At 53.1% G+C, this 26,702-nt stretch overlaps 1 protein-coding gene across 4 annotated transcripts in view; it reads right to left on the reverse strand.

Annotated features, from left to right (window-relative positions):
- Positions 1–26,702, reverse strand: part of LOC142467841 (RING finger protein 145-like) — a 98,407-nt gene that overhangs the window by 50,962 nt on the left and 20,743 nt on the right. For 3 of the 4 annotated variants that reach the window (XR_012788511.1, XM_075573744.1, XM_075573752.1), the window contains exons 4-6: positions 19,282–19,373; positions 15,171–15,406; positions 6,958–7,190 (exon numbers count right to left, since the gene is read on the reverse strand). Coding sequence is in view for 3 of the 4 variants with exons in the window: in XM_075573744.1 (XP_075429859.1) it covers positions 6,958–7,190; positions 15,171–15,406; positions 19,282–19,373 (561 nt within the window). In the remaining variant the exon portion in view is untranslated. The remainder of the gene's footprint in view (positions 1–6,957; positions 7,191–15,170; positions 15,407–19,281; positions 19,374–26,702) is intronic. The other variant, XM_075573763.1, reaches the window with a different exon arrangement.

Below are 26,702 nucleotides of genomic sequence, written 5' to 3' on the forward strand. Positions count from 1 at the left end.
CACAAGGATAAGAGGGTGGGGGGCCGGGAGAGGGAGTCCCGCAGCACTCTGATACACTGCACAGAAACACAAGGATAAGAGGGTGGGGGGCCGGGAGAGGGGGTCCCGCAGCACTCTGATACACTGCACAGAAACACAAGGATAAGAGGGTGGGGGGCCGGGAGAGGGAGTCCCGCAGCACTCTGATACACTGCACAGAAACACAAGGATAAGAGGGTGGGGGGGCCGGGAGAGGGAGTCCCGCAGCACTCTGATACACTGCACAGAAACACAAGGATAAGAGGGTGGGGGGCCGGGAGAGGGAGTCCCGCAGCACTCTGATACACTGCACAGAAACACAAGGATAAGAGGGTGGGGGGCCGGGAGAGGGGGTCCCGCAGCACTCTGATACACTGCACAGAAACACAAGGATAAGAGAGTGGGGGGCCGGGAGAGGGAGTCCCGCAGCACTCTGATACACTGCACAGAAACACAAGGATAAGAGGGTGGGGGCCGGGAGAGGGAGTCCCGCAGCACTCTGATACACTGCACAGAAACACAAGGATAAGAGGGTGGGGGCCGGGAGAGGGAGTCCCGCAGCACTCTGATACACTGCACAGAAAAACAAGGATAAGAGGGTGGGGGGCCGGGAGAGGGAGTCCCGCAGCACTCTGATACACTGCACAGAAACACAAGGATAAGAGAGTGGGGGCCGGGAGAGGGAGTCCCGCAGCACTCTGATACACTGCACAGAAACACAAGGATAAGAGGGTGGGGGGCCGGGAGAGGGAGTCCCGCAGCACTCTGATACACTGCACAGAAACACAAGGATAAGAGGGTGGGGGGCTGGGAGAGGGAGTCCCACAGCACTCTGATACACTGCACAGAAACACAAGGATAAGAGGGTGGGGGGCCGGGAGAGGGAGTCCCGCAGCACTCTGATACACTGCACAGAAACACAAGGATAAGAGAGTGGGGGCCGGGAGAGGGAGTCCCGCAGCACTCTGATACACTGCACAGAAACACAAGGATAAGAGGGTGGGAGGGCTGGGAGAGGGAGTCCCGCATCACTCTGATACACTGCACAGAAACACAAGGATAAGAGGGTGGGGGGCTGGGAGAGGGAGTCCCACAGCACTCTGATACACTGCACAGAAACACAAGGATAAGAGGGTGGGGGGCCGGGAGAGGGAGTCCCGCAGCACTCTGATACACTGCACAGAAACACAAGGATAAGAGGGTGGGGGCCGGGAGAGGGAGTCCCGCAGCACTCTGATACACTGCACAGAAACACAAGGATAAGAGGGTGGGGGCCGGGAGAGGGAGTCCCGCAGCACTCTGATACACTGCACAGAAACACAAGGATAAGAGGGTGGGGGGCTGGGAGAGGGGGTCCCGCAGCACTCTGATACACTGCACAGAAACACAAGGATAAGAGGGTGGGGGGCCGGGAGAGGGAGTCCCGCAGCACTCTGATACACTGCACAGAAACACAAGGATAAGAGGGTGGGGGGCCGGGAGAGGGAGTCTCGCAGCACTCTGATACAGTGCACAGAAACACAAGGATAAGAGGGTGGGGGGCCGGGAGAGGGAGTCCCGCAGCACTCTGACACACTGCACAGAAACACAAGGATAAGAGGGTGGGGGGCCGGGAGAGGGAGTCCCGCAGCACTCTGATACACTGCACAGAAACACAAGGATAAGAGGGTGGGGGGCCGGGAGAGGGAGTCCCGCAGCACTCTGACACACTGCACAGAAACACAAGGATAAGAGGGTGGGGGGGGGCGGGAGAGGGAGTCCCACAGCACTCTGACACACTGCACAGAAACACAAGGATAAGAGGGTGGGGGGCCGGGAGAGGGAGTCCCGCAGCACTCTGATACACTGCACAGAAACACAAGGATAAGAGGGTGGGGGGCCGGGAGAGGGAGTCCCTCAGCACTCTGATACACTGCACAGAAACACAAGGATAAGAGGGTGGGGGGCCGGGAGAGGGAGTCCCGCAGCACTCTGATACACTGCACAGAAACACAAGGATAAGAGGGTGGGGGGATCTGACGGTGAGGGAATAACCAGGCTCTTAATAAAGGTCACGCCCTGTTTTGGTTATCTCTGATCCGAGTATAAGGGTTCGGGAGTGTCAGCTCTTCAGCCCAGTAACGCTATCTGCATCACCTGTCATTTGCGGCAATACAGATTTTTTGTGTTTATACTTTTCCAGGATGCAGCGAGCAGGGATTGCTGGGGTATGTGTGCGGCGGTGAGGGGGTAACCAGGCTCACTAATAAAGGTTAAGCCCGTCTGGTCACCTCTGATCCATGTATTGGGGTTCGGGAGTATCGGCTCTTGAGCCCAGCGATTGTCTATGCATTGTAAATAATTATGCGACAAAGAATTTTGTGTTTTTGCCTTTCCAGGAGTGCCAGCGCGCAGGGAGTGCCAGCGCGCAGGGAGTGCCAGCGCGCAGGGAGTGCCAGCGCGCAGGGAGTGCCAGCGAGCAGGGAGTGCCAGCGCGCAGGGTGTGCCAGTGCGCAGGGTGTGCCAGCGCGCAGGGAGTGCCAGCGAGCAGAGATCGCTGGGCTATGAGTTTCAGGGTTTTTTTTAACGGAGGAAGTCTTATCAGATTGTGTCTAGCTAGCCGGGTTCCAGAGTTGCTGGGGACCCCAAAAATGTACCCGGGAATAAAGACGTATTCTTGGATACATTGAGACACATTGCTCCGGCAAAATCTCCCCTTGAAAACACTTGCGCGACTCACCAGTAGGATTCCCTGCTTCAGCACAGACCATAAAGCTAAATAGGGCATAGGGATGTGTGGTATCCGTGGAATAGTAAAGGTGTTCCTAGTTTAAGGGGGGATGCCCAGTTAATGCCCAGTTCACCCAGAACCTAGTATAGGGGTTCTGGGGGTGCTTCAACCATACATAAGGTTGCAAGGATTTTTTAAGTCTAAGTCTAATGTGTGGGGAATATGGGTAGTAGGAATAAAGTGCAACTTTTTATTTTATTCCCCTTAACCATAAGACGTACTGTAGGAAAGTATAAATGCATGGTTTTATTAGGCAGTGTGTTTAAAGTACATTTATGGACCGATGTTCTGACAGGTCACGGGGCTACCAGCTTGGTGCTACTCAGTCTACTAGTCAGTCTACTCAGACATCGGACATGAAAGCCACAGAGGATGCCAGAGGTGTGAGAGCATTTGGGCAGGAGGTTTAGGCAGAGCACCCACATCCTGGGATTCATGGAAGGCCATCAGGACTACTATTTGCCTCCCGAGACTGTGAGGAGCCTAAACCAGCGGGTGGCTTCTGCATACCATGGCTGAGGTGCCAGGTTGGCGCATGCCCTTGGTAGATGCAGAGGATCCGCTTGCCCGGCTTCAGAAGACTGGCATCGCTCTGATTGGCTGGTAGGAAACTTCCCACGCTCGGATTGGCTGGAGTATTTCATGAATACTAAAATACTATAAGAATCCCTCAGCCAATCCGGAGATCAGATTCTAAGCGCCAGAACAGCAGCGGCAAATTCGAAACGATCAATAGAAGCTCTCTGAGAAATAGCAGCGAGCCGGCTTCAGAAATTTCAAGGCGGAACATTTCCTAAGTCCCACTTTTCGGGGCCAAGATCTGAGATTTGAACGTAGCGGTCACGGCTAGGATTGCAAGCCGAAAACAGTTCCAGGACGTTTGGGACTAATTCCCGGTCAAAGGAATTCAGCACCTCCGGAGGAAAGAGAGCGGGGGCGTCAGGAACTTCATGCCAATTTGAGTTCCAAGACATTTCGGACTGAGTCCCGGTCAACTAAAAACTTTGGTTCTTTGCTTATTTCAACTAAGTGTGTTAGCCTATTTTGAGTGAATAAATGACAATATGTGTTACCACCTTGTTTTGAGTGTTAGGTTCCCGGTATAACAGGTGGAAATGTCTGGTCTCCCGTGGCAATGAGTGTCAAGGGGGGTTTTGCGGAGGAATTGTTCTCAGAATATGCCTAGGTAGTTGGGGTCCGGAGTTGTCGGTTCCCCTAAAAATGTACCCGAGAATCATGCCTGATTCCCGGATACATGTAGGCACATTGTCCCGGCAATATCTCCCCTTGAAAACACTTGTGCGACTCACCGCTCGGGTTCCCTGCTTCAGCATAGCCCAGAAAGGTAAATGGGGCAAAGGGATGTAAAGTGTCCCTGTGACAATAAGGTGTCCCTAGGTTCAGGGGGATACCCCAGTTAATGCCCAGGTAACCCAGAGCCCGTATTGGGTTTGTGGGTACTCCAACTGTAGATAAGGTTGTGAGGGGACACTCAGAGTCCAGTCTAAGTCTTATAGATAGTGCGTGGGGAATACAGGCTGATAGAAAATAAAGTACACATTTATTCTATTCCCCCATACCCAGGGCTTAGGGATGTATTAAAGTCTATTTTTATTAACTGGTGTGTACTGTATAAGGCTTGGGACTTTCAGAACCGATGTTCTGCCAGGCTGCCAGGGCTACCAAGTTGGTGCCAGTAAGTCTGCTGGACATCAGAGTTGAAAGTAAACCGAGGATACCAGAGGTGTGAAAGCCATTTGGGTAACAGGGAAAGGCTCAAATACCCACGTCTTGGGATCAATGGCAGTCGTCCGGGCTGTCATTGGTCATTCCAGACCTGGAAGAGCCTGTCCCAGCGGGTGGCATGAGATAGCCAGGGACGGAGATGGCAAACTTTCACTTGTCCCTTGGCAATTTCAGATTTCCCGCAGACGCGGCTTTCCATAGCGGCTTCGCTCTGATTGGCTACTGAGAAAGTTCCCACACTCTGATTGGCTGTAGTATTTTTTGGAATGAATCTCCAAATACTGTAAGAAACGTCTGAGCCAATTAGGTTTGAGATTTCCAGCGGTAGAAGTGCGGGCGGGCTTTTCAAAAGTGTTCTTGCGCAAATAGCAGAGCAACCGGCTTTAGAAAAGTCTGCCCGGAATATATTCCAAGTCCCACTTCTGGCGGCCAAGTTCCAATAACCGAACGTAGCGGTCACGGCTGGGATTGCAAGCCGATGTTAGTACCAGGAGTTTGGTGGTAACCCCCGGTCAAAAGGAGTCCAAGTTCTCAGAAGAGAAGGGAGCGGGGGCGTGTGGAACTTCACGCCGATTTGGGAACCAGGAGATTCCGGGCTAAGTCCTGGTCAGGGCGGACCTCTTATTTAGAGTTCCCTGCACCTAGAACAGTCTTGTTTTCAACCCCCAGTAAGGGTGCTCTTCGTCTGTATTTTGTGTTCCATTGTGTGTGTACCTATTTCTGTGAATAAACAACAATTTATTTCATCATCTCGTTTTGCTCAATGAATGATCCTGGTAAAGGTGCACAATAAACCTGCTCTCCCGTGACACATTACCATACAATATTTATGTTGGCCCAACACAAGCTGCAATTCCCTGGTGCTTCCCAGCACTAACACGGCTATTAACTGTCACACAGGTATTTCTGTTACAAGACTTAGACTTTAAATAGATCCTGGGAGACGAGCAGGATATCTATCGTCTGGGCCATCACGGACACAAATTACAGGTGTACGAAACAAATCAAACTCTTTAAAAGTGACTGTGCCAACTTTAATACTCACACTATTTCATTCAATGCTTGACCTATAATACTCTGTCCTGTTTTAGGATCGGCGTACTGCATGCAGATTAGTACAAGCACATCCCGCACGGGGATATGTTACAGGGTTGTGCGGTGCTCCGCCACGCGGAAAATACATTTTCATTCGCATCACTTTGTTCTGGAAGTGAACGTGTGAAACTGACGAACCTTGTTCCTGGCGTTTAACACCAATCATTGCCGGGTGGAGGAGGCCGCCACCAAAATCAGCCGCGGTTATGGAACCAGCTGCCGTTAGAAATGCTCATTTTCATTCATGTTATTTTAATGTTGTCCTCATGCAACAACCCCCCAAAGTGACACCATTTGCATTATATTTGGGTAAATTCTCCAGTTTCCGATGCTTGATAAATAAAGCCTTGGAGAGATCCCAATCAGATGTTCGTGCCACGTGCACGATATCTGCCACAGAAGTGTGAGAACCACAGCCCAGTGCCTGCTGGGATATTGTAGCGGAGATCAGGACTTGGGTAGGGGGGAGGTACCTGTTGTGGAAGATGAATATTGTAGCGGAGATCAGGACTTGGGTAGGGGGGAGGTACCTGTTGTGGAAGATGAATATTGTAGCGGAGATCAGGACTTGGGTAGGGGGGAGGTACCTGTTGTGGAAGATGAATATTGTAGCGGAGATCAGGACTTGGGTAGGGGGGAGGTACCTGTTGTGGAAGATGAATATTCTAGTGGAGATCAGGACTTGGGTAGGGGGGAGGTACCTGTTGAGGAAGATGAATATTCTAGTGGAGATCAGGACTTGGGTAGGGGGGAGGTACCTGTTGAGGAAGATGAATATTCTAGCGGAGATCAGGACTTGGGTAGGGGGGAGGTACCTGTTGAGGAAGATGAATATTCTAGTGGAGATCAGGACTTGGGTAGGGGGGAGGTACCTGTTGAGGAAGATGAATATTCTAGTGGAGATCAGGACTTGGGTAGGGGGGAGGTACCTGTTGAGGAAGATGAATATTCTAGCGGAGATCAGGACTTGGGTAGGGGGGAGGTACCTGTTGAGGAAGATGAATATTCTAGCAGAGATCAGGACTTGGGTAGGGGGGAGGTACCTGTTGTGGAAGATGAATATTCTAGTGGAGATCAGGACTTGGGTAGGGGGGAGGTACCTGTTGAGGAAGATGAATATTCTAGCGGAGATCAGGACTTGGGTAGGGGGGAGGTACCTGTTGAGGAAGATGAATATTCTAGCAGAGATCAGGACTTGGGTAGGGGGGAGGTACCTGTTGAGGAAGATGAATATTCTAGCGGAGATCAGGACTTGGGTAGGGGGGAGGTACCTGTTGAGGAAGATGAAGATTCTAGCGGAGATCGGGACTTGGGTAGGGGGGAGGTACCTGTTGAGGAAGATGAAGATTCTAGTGGAGATCGGGACTTGGGTAGGGGGGAGGTACCTGTTGAGGAAGATGAAGATGAGCCCTTGCTGGCCCAGTATCCCGGGCTTTGAAAACAGGAAGGAGTACATCTGGAGGCTGAACATCACGAGCCAGAAGACCAGAAATAGCATGGGGACAGCCAGCTGAGTCCAGAGGGACAGTCCCAGGGCCACCAACCTGTACAGCTCCAGCACCTGCAGCACAAGGGACCAGTGAATACTCAAACACGCCAACACCTGCCCAGTACTTGTAATGAATACACACAGCTGTAATACATGCACCTGTGCAGGGAGAGAGAGTGAGAGAGAGAGAGCGCGAGGGACAGAGAGAGCGCGAGGGACAGAGAGCGCGCGAGAAAGAGGGTGTGTGTGAGAGACTTCTGATTTATTATATCCTTTTATTTGAGAAACGATCTGCGTATATTGTACTGTATGTGTGTAATAATCTTTCTCTGTAACCTAAGCACTGTACTATCTCTCTCTGTAACCTAAGCACTGTACTATCTCTCTCTGTAACCTAAGCACTGTACTATCTCTCTCTGTAACCTAAGCACTGTACTATCTCTCTCTGTAACCTAAGCACTGTACTATCTCTCTCTGTAACCTAAGCACTGTACTATCTCTCTCTGTAACCTAAGCACTGTACTATCTTCCTCTGTAACCTAAGCACTGTACTATCTTTCTCTGTAACCTAAGCACTGTACTATCTCTCTCTGTAACCTAAGCACTGTACTATCTCTCTCTGTAACCTAAGCACTGTACTATCTCTCTCTGTAACCTAAGCACTGTACTATTTTCCTCTGTAACCTAAGCACTGTACTATCTTCCTCTGTAACCTAAGCACTGTACTATCTCTCTCTGTAACCTAAGCACTGTACTATCTCTCTCTGTAACCTAAGCACTGTACTATCTTCCTCTGTAACCTAAGCACTGTACTATCTCTCTCTGTAACCTAAGCACTGTACTATCTCTCTCTGTAACCTAAGCACTGTACTATCTCTCTCTGTAACCTAAGCACCGTACTATCTCTCTCTGTAACCTAAGCACTGTACTATCTCTCTCTGTAACCTAAGCACTGTACTATCTTCCTCTGTAACCTAAGCACTGTACTATCTTCCTCTGTAACCTAAGCACTGTACTATCTCTCTCTGTAACCTAAGCACTGTACTATCTTCCTCTGTAACCTAAGCACTGTACTATCTCTCTGTAACCTAAGCACTGTACTATCTCTCTCTGTAACCTAAGCACTGTACTATCTCTCTCTGTAACCTAAGCACTGTACTATCTTCCTCTGTAACCTAAGCACTGTACTATCTTCCTCTGTAACCTAAGCACTGTACTATCTCTCTCTGTAACCTAAGCACTGTACTATCTCTCTCTGTAACCTAAGCACTGTACTATCTCTCTCTGTAACCTAAGCACTGTACTATCTCTCTGTAACCTAAGCACTGTATTATCTTCCTCTGTAACCTAAGCACTGTACTATCTTCCTCTGTAACCTAAGCACTGTACTATCTCTCTCTGTAACCTAAGCACTGTACTATCTTCCTCTGTAACCTAAGCACTGTACTATCTCTCTCTGTAACCTAAGCACTGTACTATCTTCCTCTGTAACCTAAGCACTGTACTATCTTCCTCTGTAACCTAAGCACTGTACTATCTCCCTCTGTAACCTAAGCACTGTACTATCTTTCTCTGTAACCTAAGCACTGTACTATCTCTCTCTGTAACCTAAGCACTGTACTATCTTCCTCTGTAACCTAAGCACCGTACTATCTTCCTCTGTAACCTAAGCACCGTACTATCTCTCTGTAACCTAAGCACTGTACTATCTCTCTCTGTAACCTAAGCACTGTACTATCTCTCTCTGTAACCTAAGCACTGTACTATCTCTCTCTGTAACCTAAGCACTGTACTATCTCTCTCTGTAACCTAAGCACTGTACTATCTTCCTCTGTAACCTAAGCACTGTACTATCTTCCTCTGTAACCTAAGCACTGTATTATCTTCCTCTGTAACCTAAGCACTGTACTATCTCTCTCTGTAACCTAAGCACTGTACTATCTCTCTCTGTAACCTAAGCACTGTACTATCTTTCTCTGTAACCTAAGCACTGTACTATCTCTCTGTAACCTAAGCACTGTACTATCTCTCTCTGTAACCTAAGCACTGTACTATCTCTCTCTGTAACCTAAGCACTGTACTATCTCTCTCTGTAACCTAAGCACTGTACTATCTCTCTCTGTAACCTAAGCACTGTACTATCTCTCTGTAACCTAAGCACTGTACTATCTCTCTCTGTAACCTAAGCACTGTACTATCTTCCTCTGTAACCTAAGCACTGTACTATCTCTCTCTGTAACCTAAGCACTGTACTATCTCTCTCTGTAACCTAAGCACTGTACTATCTCTCTCTGTAACCTAAGCACTGTACTATCTCTCTCTGTAACCTAAGCACTGTACTATCTCTTCCTGTAACCTAAGCACTGTACTATCTTCCTCTGTAACATAAGCACTGTACTATCTCTCTCTGTAACCTAAGCACTGTACTATCTCCCTCTGTAACCTAAGCACTGTACTATCTTCCTCTGTAACCTAAGCACTGTACTATCTCTCTCTGTAACCTAAGCACTGTACTATCTTCCTCTGTAACCTAAGCACTGTACTATCTCTCTGTAACCTAAGCACTGTACTATCTCTCTCTGTAACCTAAGCACTGTACTATCTCTCTCTGTAACCTAAGCACTGTACTATCTCTCTCTGTAACCTAAGCACTGTACTATCTCTCTCTGTAACCTAAGCACTGTACTATCTCTCTCTGTAACCTAAGCACTGTACTATCTCTCTCTGTAACCTAAGCACTGTACTATCTTCCTCTGTAACCTAAGCACTGTACTATCTTCCTCTGTAACCTAAGCACTGTACTATTTCTCTCTGTAACCTAAGCACTGTACTATCTCTCTCTGTAACCTAAGCACTGTACTATCTCTCTCTGTAACCTAAGCACTGTACTATCTCTCTCTGTAACCTAAGCACTGTACTATCTCTCTCTGTAACCTAAGCACTGTACTATCTTTCTCTGTAACCTAAGCACTGTACTATCTTCCTCTGTAACCTAAGCACTGTACTATCTCTCTCTGTAACCTAAGCACTGTACTATCTCTCTGTAACCTAAGCACTGTACTATCTCTCTCTGTAACCTAAGCACTGTACTATCTCTCTCTGTAACCTAAGCACTGTACTATCTCTCTGTAACCTAAGCACTGTACTATCTTCCTCTGTAACCTAAGCACAGTACTATCTTCCTCTGTAACCTAAGCACTGTACTATCTTCCTCTGTAACCTAAGCACTGTATTATCTTCCTCTGTAACCTAAGCACTGTACTATCTCTCTCTGTAACCTAAGCACTGTACTATCTCTCTCTGTAACCTAAGCACTGTACTATCTCTCTCTGTAACCTAAGCACTGTACTATCTCTCTCTGTAACCTAAGCACTGTACTATCTCTCTCTGTAACCTAAGCACTGTACTATCTCTCTCTGTAACCTAAGCACTGTACTATCTTTCTCTGTAACCTAAGCACTGTACTATCTTTCTCTGTAACCTAAGCACTGTACTATCTCTCTGTAACCTAAGCACTGTACTATCTCTCTCTGTAACCTAAGCACTGTACTATCTCTCTCTGTAACCTAAGCACTGTACTATCTCTCTCTGTAACCTAAGCACTGTACTATCTCTCTCTGTAACCTAAGCACTGTACTATCTCTCTGTAACCTAAGCACTGTAGTATCTCTCTCTGTAACCTAAGCACTGTACTATCTTCCTCTGTAACCTAAGCACTGTACTATCTCTCTCTGTAACCTAAGCACTGTACTATCTTCCTCTGTAACCTAAGCACTGTACTATCTCTCTCTGTAACCTAAGCACTGTACTATCTCTCTCTGTAACCTAAGCACTGTACTATCTCTCTCTGTAACCTAAGCACTGTACTATCTCTCTCTGTAACCTAAGCACTGTACTATTTCTCTCTGTAACCTAAGCACTGTACTATCTTTCTCTGTAACCTAAGCACTGTACTATCTCTCTCTGTAACCTAAGCACTGTACTATCTTTCTCTGTAACCTAAGCACTGTACTATCTCTCTCTGTAACCTAAGCACTGTACTATCTTCCTCTGTAACCTAAGCACTGTTCTATCTCTCTCTGTAACCTAAGCACTGTACTATCTCTCTCTGTAACCTAAGCACTGTACTATCTCTCTCTGTAACCTAAGCACTGTACTATCTCTCTCTGTAACCTAAGCACTGTACTATCTCTCTCTGTAACCTAAGCACTGTACTATCTCTCTCTGTAACCTAAGCACTGTACTATCTCTCTCTGTAACCTAAGCACTGTACTATCTCTCTCTGTAACCTTAGCACTGTACTATCTCTCTCTGTAACCTAAGCACTGTACTATCTCTCTCTGTAACCTAAGCACTGTACTATCTTTCTCTGTAACCTAAGCACTGTACTATCTCCCTCTGTAACCTAAGCACTGTACTATCTCTCTGTAACCTAAGCACTGTACTATCTTCCTCTGTAACCTAAGCACTGTACTATCTCTCTGTAACCTAAGCACTGTACTATCTCTCTCTGTAACCTAAGCACTGTACTATCTCTCTCTGTAACCTAAGCACTGTACTATCTCTCTCTGTAACCTAAGCACTGTACTATCTCTTCCTGTAACCTAAGCACTGTACTATCTTCCTCTGTAACATAAGCACTGTACTATCTCTCTCTGTAACCTAAGCACTGTACTATCTTCCTCTGTAACCTAAGCACCGTACTATCTCTCTCTGTAACCTAAGCACTGTACTACAGTATCTCTCTCTGTAACCTAAGCACTGTACTATCTCTCTCTGTAACCTAAGCACTGTACTATCTCTCTCTGTAACCTAAGCACTGTACTATCTCTCTCTGTAACCTAAGCACTGTACTATCTCTCTCTGTAACCTAAGCACTGTACTATCTCCCTCTGTAACCTAAGCACAGTACTATCTCTCTCTGTACCCTAAGCACTGTACTATCTCTCTCTGTAACCTAAGCACTGTACTATCTTTCTCTGTAACCTAAGCACTGTACTATCTCTCTCTGTAACCTAAGCACTGTACTATCTCTCTCTGTAACCTAAGCACTGTACTATCTCTCTCTGTAACCTAAGCACAGTACTATCTTTCTCTGTAACCTAAGCACTGTACTATCTCCCTCTGTAACCTAAGCACTGTACTATCTTCCTCTGTAACCTAAGCACTGTACTATCCCGCGCTCACAGGTACGAGTCCCGCGCTCACAGGTACGAGTCCCGCGCTCACAGGTACGAGTCCCGCGCTCACAGGTACGAGTCCCGCGCTCACAGGTACGAGTCCCGCGCTCACAGGTACGAGTCCCGCGCTCACAGGTACGAGTCCCGCGCTCACAGGTACGAGTCCCGCGCTCACAGGTACGAGTCCCGCGCTCACAGGTACGAGTCCCGCGCTCACAGGTACAAGTCCCGCGCTCACAGGTACACGGGGCGCTCACAGGTACGAGTCCCGCACTCACAGGTACAAGTCCCGCGCTCACAGGTACAAGTCCCGAGCTCACAGGTACAAGTCCCGAGCTCACAGGTACAAGTCCCGAGCTCACAGGTACAAGTCCCGAGCTCACAGGTACAAGTCCCGAGCTCACAGGTACAAGTCCCGCGCTCACAGGCACAAGTGCCGCGCTCACAGGCACAAGTCCCGCGCTCACAGGTACACGGGGCGCTCACAGGTACGAGTCCCGCGCTCACAGGTACACGGGGCGCTCACAGGTACGAGTCCCGCGCTCACAGGTACGAGTCCCGCGCTCACAGGTACAAGATCCGAGCTCACAGGTACAAGTCCCGAGCTCACAGGTACAAGTCCCGAGCTCACAGGTACAAGTCCCGCGCTCACAGGCACGAGTCCCGCGCTCACAGGCACGAGTCCCGCGCTCACAGGTACGAGTCCCGAGCTCACAGGTACGAGTCCCGAGCTCACAGGTACGAGTCCCGCGCTCACAGGTACGAGTCCCGAGCTCACAGGTACGAGTCCCGCGCTCACAGGTACGAGTCCCGAGCTCACAGGTACGAGTCCCGCGCTCACAGGCACGAGTCCCGCGCTCACAGGCACGAGTCCCGCGCTCACAGGCACGAGTCCCGCGCTCACAGGCACGAGTCCCGCGCTCACAGGCACGAGTCCCGCGCTCACAGGTACGAGTCCCGCGCTCACAGGTACGAGTCCCGCGCTCACAGGTACGAGTCCCTCGCTCACAGGTACGAGTCCCGCGCTCACAGGTACGAGTCCCGCGCTCACAGGTACGAGTCCCGCGCTCACAGGTACGAGTCCCGCGCTCACAGGTACGAGTCCCGCGCTCACAGGTACGAGTCCCGCGCTCACAGGTACGAGTCCCGCGCTCACAGGTACGAGTCCCGCGCTCACAGGTACGAGTCCCGCGCTCACAGGTACGAGTCCCGCGCTCACAGGTACGAGTCCCGCGCTCACAGGTACGAGTCCCGCGCTCACAGGTACGAGTCCCGCGCTCACAGGTACGAGTCCCGCGCTCACAGGTACGAGTCCCGCGCTCACAGGTACGAGTCCCGCGCTCACAGGTACGAGTCCCGCGCTCACAGGTACGAGTCCCGCGCTCACAGGTACGAGTCCCGCGCTCACAGGTACGAGTCCCGCGCTCACAGGTACGAGTCCCGCGCTCACAGGTACAAGTCCCGCGCTCACAGGTACACGGGGCGCTCACAGGTACGAGTCCCGCACTCACAGGTACAAGTCCCGCGCTCACAGGTACAAGTCCCGAGCTCACAGGTACAAGTCCCGAGCTCACAGGTACAAGTCCCGAGCTCACAGGTACAAGTCCCGAGCTCACAGGTACAAGTCCCGAGCTCACAGGTACAAGTCCCGCGCTCACAGGCACAAGTGCCGCGCTCACAGGCACAAGTCCCGCGCTCACAGGTACACGGGGCGCTCACAGGTACGAGTCCCGCGCTCACAGGTACACGGGGCGCTCACAGGTACGAGTCCCGCGCTCACAGGTACGAGTCCCGCGCTCACAGGTACAAGATCCGAGCTCACAGGTACAAGTCCCGAGCTCACAGGTACAAGTCCCGAGCTCACAGGTACAAGTCCCGAGCTCACAGGTACAAGTCCCGCGCTCACAGGCACGAGTCCCGCGCTCACAGGCACGAGTCCCGCGCTCACAGGCACGAGTCCCGAGCTCACAGGTACGAGTCCCGAGCTCACAGGTACGAGTCCCGCGCTCACAGGTACGAGTCCCGAGCTCACAGGTACGAGTCCCGCGCTCACAGGTACGAGTCCCGAGCTCACAGGTACGAGTCCCGCGCTCACAGGCACGAGTCCCGCGCTCACAGGCACGAGTCCCGCGCTCACAGGCACGAGTCCCGCGCTCACAGGCACGAGTCCCGCGCTCACAGGCACGAGTCCCGCGCTCACAGGTACGAGTCCCGCGCTCACAGGTACGAGTCCCGCGCTCACAGGTACGAGTCCCTCGCTCACAGGTACGAGTCCCGCGCTCACAGGTACGAGTCCCGCGCTCACAGGTACGAGTCCCGCGCTCACAGGTACGAGTCCCGCGCTCACAGGTACGAGTCCCGCGCTCACAGGTACGAGTCCCGCGCTCACAGGTACGAGTCCCGCGCTCACAGGTACGAGTCCCGCGCTCACAGGTACGAGTCCCGCGCTCACAGGTACGAGTCCCGCGCTCACAGGTACAAGTCCCGCGCTCACAGGTACAAGTCCCGCGCTGACAGGTACAAGTCCCGCGCTCACAGGTACAAGTCCCGCGCTCACAGGTACACGGGGCGCTCACAGGTACAAGTCCCGCGCTCACAGGTACAAGTCCCGCGCTCACAGGTACAAGTCCCGAGCTCACAGGTGTGCCGTTCGTGACAAGAAAAAAAAGCCCAATATATTGGCCTTATATTTGCACTTGCATGTCGAAATATATATACATGCAGGTAGCATTTTATCAACAGAGAACAATAAATACTGCAAACATAATTACCTCCAGAAGAAGGGCCCGGGGAAAAAGAAAGTAGGAGAGAAGGAATGAGGGACGGGGGAACACCGCATCACCCCTTCATTTAAACACCCCCTCCTCCGTACCTGTACCACCTCTTGGTAGGCGTTCTTGAAGAGGCCGAGGAGAACACCCAGGTTGGAAACCGTGACGTAGAAAACCTCTAGTAGGGTCAGGGAGACGGAGAAGGTGTTGAGCAGAGGCATGGCATGGAGAGGGAGGCCAGCCACCCGGGCCAGCAACGGCAGTATTGGAGACGCAAAGAGCCATGCGTGACGCGTCTTCATGAGCAGGGAGCAGAGCGTGATCACCATCACCAGGCCTGGTAACGAAAAGCCGCAATGAGACCTTCAATCAAACTGGAGGGGTCTCCACAAGAGTGGTGGGGAACTGGCAAACGCAGGGTTCCTAGCGGCTTCCAACAGGCCCACCAGTACCACGGAGACCTAAAGATGTCCAGCAGATAAGAGCCTCGCGGCCCCTTCCCCACCTGGTGTGAAGCCCCACGCTCTATCAGATCTGAGCCTTTCCGTTATATTTAGGCCGCCTCGTGCCGGGCGTGTCTGCGTGCGGGACACAGCACTGTGTGTGGGACACCGCACTGTGTGTGGGACACCGCACTGTGTGTGGGATTTATGGATGTTCTCAGTTATTTGGAGGGCTTATATTTTGGTTCTGATATAAAGGGGCGATTCCTCGTACTGTAGGACCTACGTGTACTATTGCAAGTGGCATATGTAGGGGTTTCCTCTGTGTGATTAAGTACTTTTTTTTCTTATAGCAAACCCTGACATTTCTAGGTATTTTGGAACATTTGCTTATTAGTCGGTATATAACCCCGTGCGCTGAGACCTGGGAGGGGTCATCCCGTGCGCTGAGACCTGGGAGGGGTCATCCCGTGCGCTGAGACCTGGGAGGGGTCACCCCGCGCGCTGAGACCTGAGAGGGGTCATCCCGTGCGCTGAGACCTGGGAGGGGTCACCCCGCGCGCTGAGACCTGGGAGGGGTCATCCCGTGCGCTGAGACCTGGGAAGGGTCATCCCGTGTGCTGAGACCTGGGAGGGGTCACCCCGTGCGCTGAGACCTGGGAGGGGTCATCCCGTGCGCTGAGACCTGGGAGGGGTCATCCCGTGCACTGAGACCTGGGAGGGGTCATCCCGTGCGCTGAGACCTGAGAGGGGTCATCCCGTGCGCTGAGACCTGGGAGGGGTCATCCCGTGCGCTGAGACCTGGGAGGGGTCATCCAGTGCGCTGAGACTTGGGAGGGGTCACCCCGTGCGCTGAGACCTGGGAGGGGTCACCCCGTGCGCTGAGACCTGGGAGGGGTCACCCCGCGCGCTGAGACAAGGGAGGGGTCATCCCGTGCGCTGAGACCTGGGAGGGGTCATCCCGTGCGCTGAGACCTGGGAGGGGTCACACCGCGCGCTGAGACCTGGGAGGGGTCATCCCGTGCGCTGAGACCTGGGAGGGGTCATCCCGTGCGCTGAGACCTGGGAGGGGTCATCCCGTGCGCTGAGACCTGGGCGGGGTCACCCCGTGCGCTGAGACCTGGGAGGGGTCATCCCGTGCGCTGAGACCTGGGAGGGGTCATCCCGTGCGCTGAGACCTGGGAGGGGTCATCCCGTGCGCTGAGACCTGAGAGGGGTCATCCCGTGCGCTGAGACATGGGAGGGGTCATCCCGTGCGCTGAGACCTGGGAGGGGTCATCCCGTGAGGGGTCATCCCGTGCGCTGAGACTTGGGAGGGGTCATCCCGTGCGCTGAGACCTGGGAGGGGTCATCCCGTGCGCTGAGACCTGGGAGGGGTCACCCCGTGCGCTGAGACTTGGGAGGGGTCACCCCGTGCGCTGAGACCTGGGAGGGGTCATCCCGTGCGCTGAGACCTGGGAGGGGTCATCCCGTGCACTGAGACAAGGGAGGGGTCATCCCGTGCGCTGAGACCTGGGAGGGGTCATCCTGTGCGCTGAGACCTGGGAGGGGTCACCCCGCGCGCTGAGACCTGGGAGGGGTCATCCCGTGCGCTGAGACCTGGGAGGGGTCACCCCGCGCGCTGAGACCTGGGAGGGGTCATCCCGTGCGCTGAGACCTGGGAGGGGTCATCCCGTGCGCTGAGACCTGGGAGGGGTCATCCCGTGCGCTGAGACCTGGGCGAGGTCACCCCGTGCGCTGAGACCTGGGAGGGGTCATCCCGTGCGCTGAGACCTGGGAGGGGTCATCCCGTGCGCTGAGACCTGGGAGGGGTCATCCCGTGCGCTGAGACCTGAGAGGGGTCATCCCGTGCGCTGAGACATGGGAGGGGTCATCCTGTGCGCTGAGACCTGGGAGGGGTCATCCCGTGAGGGGTCATCCCGTGCGCTGAGACTTGGGAGGGGTCATCCCGTGCGCTGAGACAAGGGAGGGGTCACCCCGTGCGCTGAGACCTGAGAGGGGTCATCCCGTGCGCTGAGACCTGGGAGGGGTCACCCCGTGCGCTGAGACTTGGGAGGGGTCACCCCGTGCGCTGAGACAAGGGAGGGGTCACCCCGTGCGCTGAGACCTGGGAGGGGTCACCCCGTGCGCTGAGACCTGGGAGGGGTCATCCCGTGCGCTGAGACATGGGAGGGGTCACCCCGTGCGCTGAGACCTGGGAGGGGTCATCCCGTGCGCTGAGACCTGGGAGGGGTCATCCCGTGCGCTGAGACCTGGGAGGGGTCATCCCGTGCGCTGAGACCTGGGAGGGGTCATCCCGTGCGCTGAGACCTGGGAGGGGTCACCCCGTGCGCTGAGACCTGGGAGGGGTCATCCCGAGCGCTGAGACATGGGAGGGGTCACCCCGTGCGCTGAGACCTGGGAGGGGTCATCCCGTGCGCTGAGACCTGGGAGGGGTCATCCCGCGCGCTGAGACCTGGGAGGGGTCATCCCGTGCGCTGAGACCTGGTAGGGGTCATCCCGTGCGCTGAGACCTGGGAGGGGTCATCCCGCGCGCTGAGACCTGGGAGGGGTCATCCCGTGCGCTGAGACCTGTGAGGGGTCACCCCGGGCGCTGAGACCTGGGAGGGGTCATCCCGCGCGCTGAGACCTGGGAGGGGTCATCCCGCGCGCTGAGACCTGGGAGGGGTCATCCCGTGCGCTGAGACCTGGGAGGGGTCATCCCGTGCGCTGAGACCTGGGAGGGGTCATCCCGTGCGCTGAGACTTGGGAGGGGTCATCCCGTGCACTGAGACTTGGGAGGGGTCATCCCGTGCGCTGAGACCTGGGAGGGGTCATCCCGTGCGCTGAGACCTGGGAGGGGTCATCCCGTGCGCTAAGACCTGGGAGGGGTCATCCTGTGCGCTGAGACCTGGGAGGGGTCACCCCGTGCGCTGAGACCTGAGAGGGGTCATCCCGTGCGCTGAGACCTGGGAGGGGTCATCCCGTGCGCTGAGACCTGGGAGGGGTCACCCCGTGCGCTGAGACCTGGGAGGGGTCATCCCGCGCACTGAGACCTGGGAGGGGTCATCCCGTGCGCTGAGACCTGGGAGGGGTCATCCCGTGCGCTGAGACCTGGGCGGGGTCATCCCGTGCGCTGGGAGGGGTCATTTCATCCGTCTCATCCCTTCTGTCTGAAGTCATCCAATGTTCAAAAAGCATTTGCCCGTCCGGAGAGCGCGTCCTCCCCTCATCTTAGGTCAGTGTTTTCCATGCACCTCCCCGTGACCTGCGGCCTGTCCCCGTGACCCGTGGCCTCTCCCCGTGACCCGCGGCCTCTCCCCGTGACCCGCGGCCTCTCCCCGTGACCCGCGGCCTCTCCCTGTGACCTCTCCCCGTGACCCGTGGCCTCTCCCCGTGACCCGCGGCCTCTCCCTGTGACCTCTCCCCGTGACTCGTGGCCTCTCCCCGTGACCCGCGGCCTCTCCCCGTGACCCGCGGCCTCTCCCCGTGACCCGCGGCCTCTCCCCGTGACCTCTCCCGTGACCGCGGCCTCTCCCCGTGACCCGTGACCTCTCCCCGTGACCCACGGCCACAACAGGTTTCTGAGACACCCAGCTAACATTATAAAGGCATTTACCTGGATGCGTAGATTGGTTATTCCCAAAATTAACCCATTCAAGTGAATGGGGGTAACGTGTCTTCCAGCATGGGAGGGGTCTTATAGAGTAGCACCGCTTAGTAAATACGGCCCCAAATCTTTCCTTGGGCTAAGCAGCTCACTATTCTGCCACACAGGGCAGATTCTCACCCGTCAGAGCAGTGATGATTCGGGTCAGAGCGGTCGGGTCCTCATACACAGCCCCGGGGTAACCAGCGTCCAGCTCCTGCCGGATGTAATCTCTGCGGGACACAAAACACAGGGAGGGGGAGGAGACGCCCCAAAGAAAGAGAGGGGGAGAGAAATGTGGGTGAGAGAAGAACACAGAGAGCAGAAGAACTCAAAGACAACACCAAGTCAAAGAGTAATATAGCAATCTCATCGGAAGATATTACCGCACAACCCACGGTATCTCCCATACCACACAATATTCCGGCTGTGTTGTATCACGGCGACTCCGCTGTCTCCTGTATGAAGGCACAATCTCCGGGATTCGGGAAGCTGCGATAAGGGGTATCGGCGTTTGATCCGGCCATAACTGCCATTGTATTGAATGGCGATCGAGCTCCAATACTTCTTACTGCAGCGTCATAAAAATGCACCCCCTCCTGCGTTCAAAATTGGGACTTAGCAAATGTTGATACGTCACCGGGTGTCATTTTTCACCACTTACTCCTACATCTAAAGCTTGAATGGCATGTCGCGATATATATCCCAACTTATCATGGTACAAAGGCATATGATTCCAGTTACATACGATGGAAGATAAGGGGCACGTGACTTACTTTCCATAATCCCACCCGGTATGGCACCTAACGGCCCCGGTAACTTCCGAGTCCCTTTTCCAAACAGGGATGTAGGGTTCCCTCTTCCATCATTAGATGAACCTTCACCACTTCTGCTGCCCAGTGGCCAGCACGGGAGACCTCCTCCTAGAGGAGACCGCCTGGAAACGTGGGAGATTTCGGGAGAAAGGTTGAAGAAGGATATATTTTGGAGCCAAAACAGAGGGTCTAAATAGGAAGTGGTGGCCAGCGTGGCCTGCTCAGAGGCCGAGCCTTCGTGGCTGTGGCAAATATATATATATATATATATATAGCAGGTAATTGACCATGAGGTGTATGCCAATTGCACAGGTCAAGGCACCATCCAGAGGAGGAGATCGCAAGAGATCCCTATTGCAACTTGAAGCAAGAACAATCTATAATTTGGACACATTAAGTCCTCGTGGGTTAAACGAGGAATTTCAATTGAGTTGCTTTTTATAACAAATTTGTCCAGATAGTTCTCATCTGTAATACTGTAGGTGACTTTTCGTCCCCAGGATTAGAGTCTATAGGACATCTTCTCATCTGCTATCCGGACTATGTCTGTGCATACAATTCGTTTGCTTACCACCAATAAGTTTCTTACTGATTATCCTTGATGATCTGATGGATATGTTTCTAGTACTGGCGGACGCACTCTTTATGCCATCTACCATTTATGTTTTTGATTCCACACTACGGTTTTCTGATTATCAGTTCATGACATAACATGTTCTATGTTTATTAATGATTCATCATGTCCATTAAGTTCTACCAGATAGACCTGAAATACTTTTTATACGTCAAGTCGGTATTTTTGGAAATTCATTGTTATATACTGACTTTATCTATGTGTATTGAGTGGCAGCTGATGACTGCCATTGCGGTGCGTGGTCATGCTACAGCTGTTATTGTTCGATGCACTCTTAGTTCTATGTGTTTTAGGTTGATAACAAAATACCTATTTCCAATATGACAAATTATAGACAAACGTATGATTTATTTTGATGGTTAGTATAAGTTGCAGTAATGATTTGTGTTATTTCAGTTATTTATTATAAATCTTTTGGTCAGTACACATCATTATATATGTTTACATTTAGTATGTTTTCTCACTTTGATATTGGGTGTTTTAATGTTAAGTGCTGCATATGGTCATCTATTTAGACTCCCATAATGTTATTCATTAATTTGATATAGTTATTTATTTCATTAGTTGGTGTGTCCTGCTTGCTCCTTATAGCTAGAGACCATTGTCATTTCATATATGTAGTCTTTAGATGTGTAGTGTTATTCGACTTGTTTCTTAGACTAGCAGCACTGCTAATTAACCATTTACTGGTGTATGTGCAGCACATGCGTTTTATATATCAGGAAGTAAACAGGAGCTGCAGAGAAGGCTGATACACTGACAGGACACAGGGATTTAACATTATGGATGTGATTTTTGTTTTAATCAATTTATATGCTGCACCTGTAGATTTTGGGGTTTCTGGGGGTATTTATATGTGTTCTTAGTTCACTCTGTTAATCATCACCTTGACAAAGGTCCCGTTTGAGGACCGAAACGATGGATATGATGTTTTGTTGAATAATACAGGATTTTTGATATTCATTTGGAGTGCTGCCTCTGATATTCGTCCACGTGCGGTATCGTATTGCCTATATATATATATATATATATATATATATATATATATATATTATATATATATTATATATATATATATATATTATATATATATTATATATATATATATATATATATATATATATATATATATATATATATATATATATATATATATATCCCCTCTCTCCCTGTAAAAACAGCTGCCAGGGTGTATACAACAACATGTTATCAGCTGCCGGGCCTTACATACACATAACAGGTTATTAAATCCCGCAGAGTATTGTGATATTGTTTGTCCGAGACCAGCCACAGCCACGGAGGCTCGGCCACTGAACTGTCCACGATGGCCAGCACTTCCTATTTAGACGCTCTGTTTTGGCTCCAAAATATATCCTTCTTCAACGTACTCCCTGATAATATCCCCTCGCCCCGATGTGGTGTCAGTAGAAGGTGCAGAAATCGCCCACGTTTCCAAGCAAAGTCTCCTCCAGGAGGAGGTCTCACGTGCTGGCCACTGGGAGATATATATATATATATATATATAGACATGCAAATGAATATACAGGAATATTTACAGTTGCTATATATATATATATATATATATATATATATATATATATATACAGTGTTCGACAAACCTATACATTTGCTCGCCCCGGGCGAGTGGATTTAACATCGTGGTGAGCTCCTATTTGCCCAAGCAGCACACGTGTGGTACTAGGTGGCGAGTAGATTTTTTTGTCCGGCGAGTAGATTTTTGGGTGATTTGTCGACCACTGTATATATATACAGTATATATCTCAAGAGGAAAAAGTGCAGACTCCACATGAGGCGTGCGCTGTTCCTTCTTGTTTTATAGATTTCGCGGTGGTTCCTGGGAAAGCCGCCTGGATGTTCTGTGGACTTCACCCTTGGTTCTATATCACTTCATTGTTGTTATGATTTGTTATATTGTAATCAACTGGACTTCTTAATACTGTAGCTTTCACACCGCCCCATCCATTTATTGTGCACAGACTGGCGATTCCTTTGCCGTTCTTCTCATACCAATCCATCTCCTGACGTGAATGGGAATTCCTAACTAAACACAGCCACAGCGGCCCCTTCGGAGAACGCAGAATTCACCCCATAACCTTTATTATTCATGTAGCAAGGCGACCAAAGTGATGCGCAGAAAAGGAGATTTATCCGGGATACCAGCAGGTGTCAGATGTGAGCAGATTAATTAATACTGAGAATACTCACGGTACTCATGATGATGTTTTTAATCAGAGACAAAACAAGGTACACAGATACAACCGTTCAATAAAATGTTGTACTGTATGTACCCAATCACACAGCGTCTCACACTAACATTTAACCAACACTGGCGGGTGCTGAGCGTGTTGCTGAGCGTGTTGCTGAGCGTGTTGCTGAGCGAGTTGCTGAGCGTGTTGCTGAGCGTGTTGCTGAGCGTGTTGCTGAGCGTGTTGCTGAGCGTGTTGCTGAGCGAGTTGCTGAGCGTGTTGCTGAGCGTGCTGCTGAGCGAGCTGCTGAGCGTGTTGCTGAGCGAGTTGCTGAGCGTGTTGCTGAGCGTGTTGCTGAGCGTGTTGCTGAGCGAGTTGCTGAGCGTGTTGCTGAGCGAGTTGCTGAGCGTGTTGCTGAGCGAGTTGCTGAGCGTGTTGCTGAGCGTGTTGCTGAGCGTGTTGCTGAGCGTGTTGCTGAGCGTGTTGCTGAGCGTGTTGCTGAGCGTGTTGCTGAGCGAGTTGCTGAGCGTGTTGCTGAGCGTGTTGCTGAGCGTGTTGCTGACCCTTCTTGAATTGAACGGGTTTAACTCCTCGGCTACCGGGAGGGATAGTGACACAAACTGTTAAGTGTAAAAGACGTTACGTTGAGAACGGCCGCGTCTTACAGGTGCATACCTGGGTACCGCGGCGGCAGAGCCAGGACTGTCCTGTGCTGCAGTAATGCGGAGCTGTGCTGCTGCGTGCTCACGCCACCGGAAATCAAGGAACATGCTGGAGATGCGCGTGAGAGCGGAGCAGCGAGCGCAGAGTAGTTCTGTGCGCAGTGTGCTGGGATATCGCTGCGCGTGAGAGCGGAGCAGCGAGCGCAGAGTTGTTCTGTGCGCAGTGTGCTGGGATATCGCTGCGCGTGAGAGCGGAGCAGCGAGCGCAGAGTTGTTCTGTGCGCAGTGTGCTGGGATATCGCTGCGTGTGAGAGCGGAGCAGCGAGCGCAGAGTTGTTCTGTGCGCAGTGTGCTGGGATATCGATGCGCGTGAGAGCGGAGCAGCGAGCGCAGAGCTGTTCTGTGCGCAATGTGCTGGGATATCGCTGCGCGTGAGAGCGGAGCAGCGAGCGCAGAGCTGTTCTGTGCGCAGTGTGCTGGGATATCGCTGCCCGTGAGAGCGGAGCAGCGAGCGTAGAGCTGTTCTGTGCGCAGTGTGCTGGGATATCGCTGCACGTGAGAGCGGAGCAGCGAGCGCAGAGCTGTTCTGTGCGCAGTGTGCTGGGATATCGCTGCGCGTGAGAGCGGAGCAGCGAGCGCAGAGCTGTTCTGTGCGCAGTGTGCTGGGATATCGCTGCGCGTGAGAGCGGAGCAGCGAGCGCAGAGCTGTTCAGTGCGCAGTGTGCTGGGATATCGCTGCGCGTGAGAGCGGAGCAGCGAGCGCAGAGTTGTTCTGTGCGCAGTGTGCTGGGATATCGCTGCGCGTGAGAGCGGAGCAGCGAGCGCAGAGTTGTTCTGTGCGCAGTGTGCTGGGATATCGCTGCGCGTGAGAGCGGAGCAGCGAGCGCAGAGTTGTTCTGTGTGCAGTGTGCTGGGATATCGCTGCGCGTGAGAGCGGAGCAGCGAGCGCAGAGCTGTTCTGTGCGCAGTGTGCTGGGATATCGCTGCGGTGAGAGCGGAGCAGCGAGCGCAGAGTAGTTCTGTGCGCAGTGTGCTGGGATATCGCTGCGCGTGAGAGCGGAGCAGCGAGCGCAGAGCTGTTCTGTGCGCAGTGTGCTGGGATATCGCTGCGGTGAGAGCGGAGCAGCGAGCACAGAGCTGTTCTGTGCGCAGTGTGCTGGGATTTCGCTGCGCGTGAGAGCGGAGCAGCGAGCGCAGAGCTGTTCTGTGCGCAATGTGCTGGGATATCGCTGCGCGTGAGAGCGGAGCAGCGAGCGCAGAGCTGTTCTGTGCGCAGTGTGCTGGGATATCGCTGCGCGTGAGAGCGGAGCAGCGAGCGCAGAGCTGTTCTGTGCGCAGTGTGCTGGGATATCGCTGCGCGTGAGAGCGGAGCAGCGAGCGCAGAGCTGTTCTGTGCGCAGTGTGCTGGGATATCGCTGCGCGTGAGAGCGGAGCAGCGAGCGCAGAGCTGTTCTGTGCGCAGTGTGCTGGGATATCGCTGCGCGTGAGAGCGGAGCAGCGAGCGCAGAGCTGTTCTGTGCGCAATGTGCTGGGATATCGCTGCGCGTGAGAGCGGAGCAGCGAGCGCAGAGCTGTTCTGTGCGCAATGTGCTGGGATATCGCTGCGCGTGAGAGCGGAGCAGCGAGCGCAGAGCTGTTCTGTGCGCAGTGTGCTGGGATATCGCTGCGCGTGAGAGCGGAGCAGCGAGCGCAGGGCTGTTCTGTGCGCAATGTGCTGGAATATCGCTGCGCGTGAGAGCGGAGCAGCGAGCGCAGAGCTGTTCTGAGCGCAATGTGCTGGGATATCGCTGCGCGTGAGAGCGGAGCAGCGAGCGCAGAGCTGTTCTGTGCGCAATGTGCTGGGATATCGCTGCGCGTGAGAGCGAAGCAGCGAGCGCAGAGCTGTTCTGTGCGCAATGTGCTGGGATATCGCTGCGCGTGAAAGCGGAGCAGCGAGCGCAGAGCTGTTCTGTGCGCAGTGTGCTGGGATATCGCTGCGCGTGAGAGCGGAGCAGCGAGCGCAGAGCTGTTCTGTGCGCAGTGTGCTGGGATATCGCTGCGCGTGAGAGCGGAGCAGCGAGCGCAGAGCTGTTCTGTGCGCAGTGTGCTGGGACATCGCTGCGCGTGAGAGCGGAGCAGCGAGCGCAGAGCTGTTCTGTGCGCAATGTGCTGGGATATCGCCGCGCGTGAGCGGAGCAGCGAGCGCAGAGCTGTTCTGTGCGCAATGTGCTGGGATATCGCTACGCGTGAGAGCGGAGCAGCGAGCGCAGAGCTGTTCTGTGCGCAGTGTGCTGGGATATCGCTGCGCGTGAGAGCGGAGCAGCGAGCGCAGAGCTGTTCTGTGTGCAGTGTGCTGAGATATCGCTACGCGTGAGAGCGGAGCAGCGAGCGCAGAGCTGTTCTGTGCGCAATGTGCTGGGATATCGCTGCGCGTGAGAGCGGAGCAGCGAGCGCAGAGCTGTTCTGTGCGCAATGTGCTGGGATATCGCTGCGCGTGAGAGCGGAGCAGCGAGCGCAGAGCTGTTCTGTGCGCAATGTGCTGGGATATCGCCGCGCGTGAGCGGAGCAGCGAGCGCAGAGCTGTTCTGTGCGCAATGTGCTGGGATATCGCTGCGCGTGAGAGCGGAGCAGCGAGCGCAGAGCTGTTCTGTGCGCAATGTGCTGGGATATCGCCGCGCGTGAGAGCGGAGCAGCGAGCGCAGAGCTGTTCTGTGCGCAGTGTGCTGGGATATCGCTGCGCGTGAGAGCGGAGCAGCGAGCGCAGAGCTGTTCTGTGCGCAATGTGCTGGGATATCGCCGCGCGTGAGAGCGGAGCAGCGAGCGCAGAGCTGTTCTGTGCGCAACGTGCTGGGATATCGCTGCGCGTGAGAGCGGAGCAGCGAGCGCAGAGCTGTTCTGTGCGCAGTGTGCTGGGATATCGCTGCGCGTGAGAGCGGAGCAGCGAGCGCAGAGCTGTTCTGTGCGCAGTGTTCTGGGACATCGCTGCGCGTGAGAGCGGAGCAGCGAGCGCAGAGCTGTTCTGTGGGCAGTGTGCTGGGATATCGCTGCGCGTGAGAGCGGAGCAGCGAGCGCAGAGCTGTTCTGTGCGCAATGTGCTGGGATATCGCTACGCGTGAGAGCGGAGCAGCGAGCGCAGAGCTGTTCTGTGTGCAGTGTGCTGGGATATCGCTACGCGTGAGAGCGGAGCAGCGAGCGCAGAGCTGTTCTGTGCGCAATGTGCTGGGATATCGCTGCGCGTGAGAGCGGAGCAGCGAGCGCAGAGCTG

Source organism: Ascaphus truei, chromosome 1 (assembly GCF_040206685.1).
Source record: "Ascaphus truei isolate aAscTru1 chromosome 1, aAscTru1.hap1, whole genome shotgun sequence".
Classification (NCBI taxonomy): domain Eukaryota; kingdom Metazoa; phylum Chordata; class Amphibia; order Anura; family Ascaphidae; genus Ascaphus; species Ascaphus truei.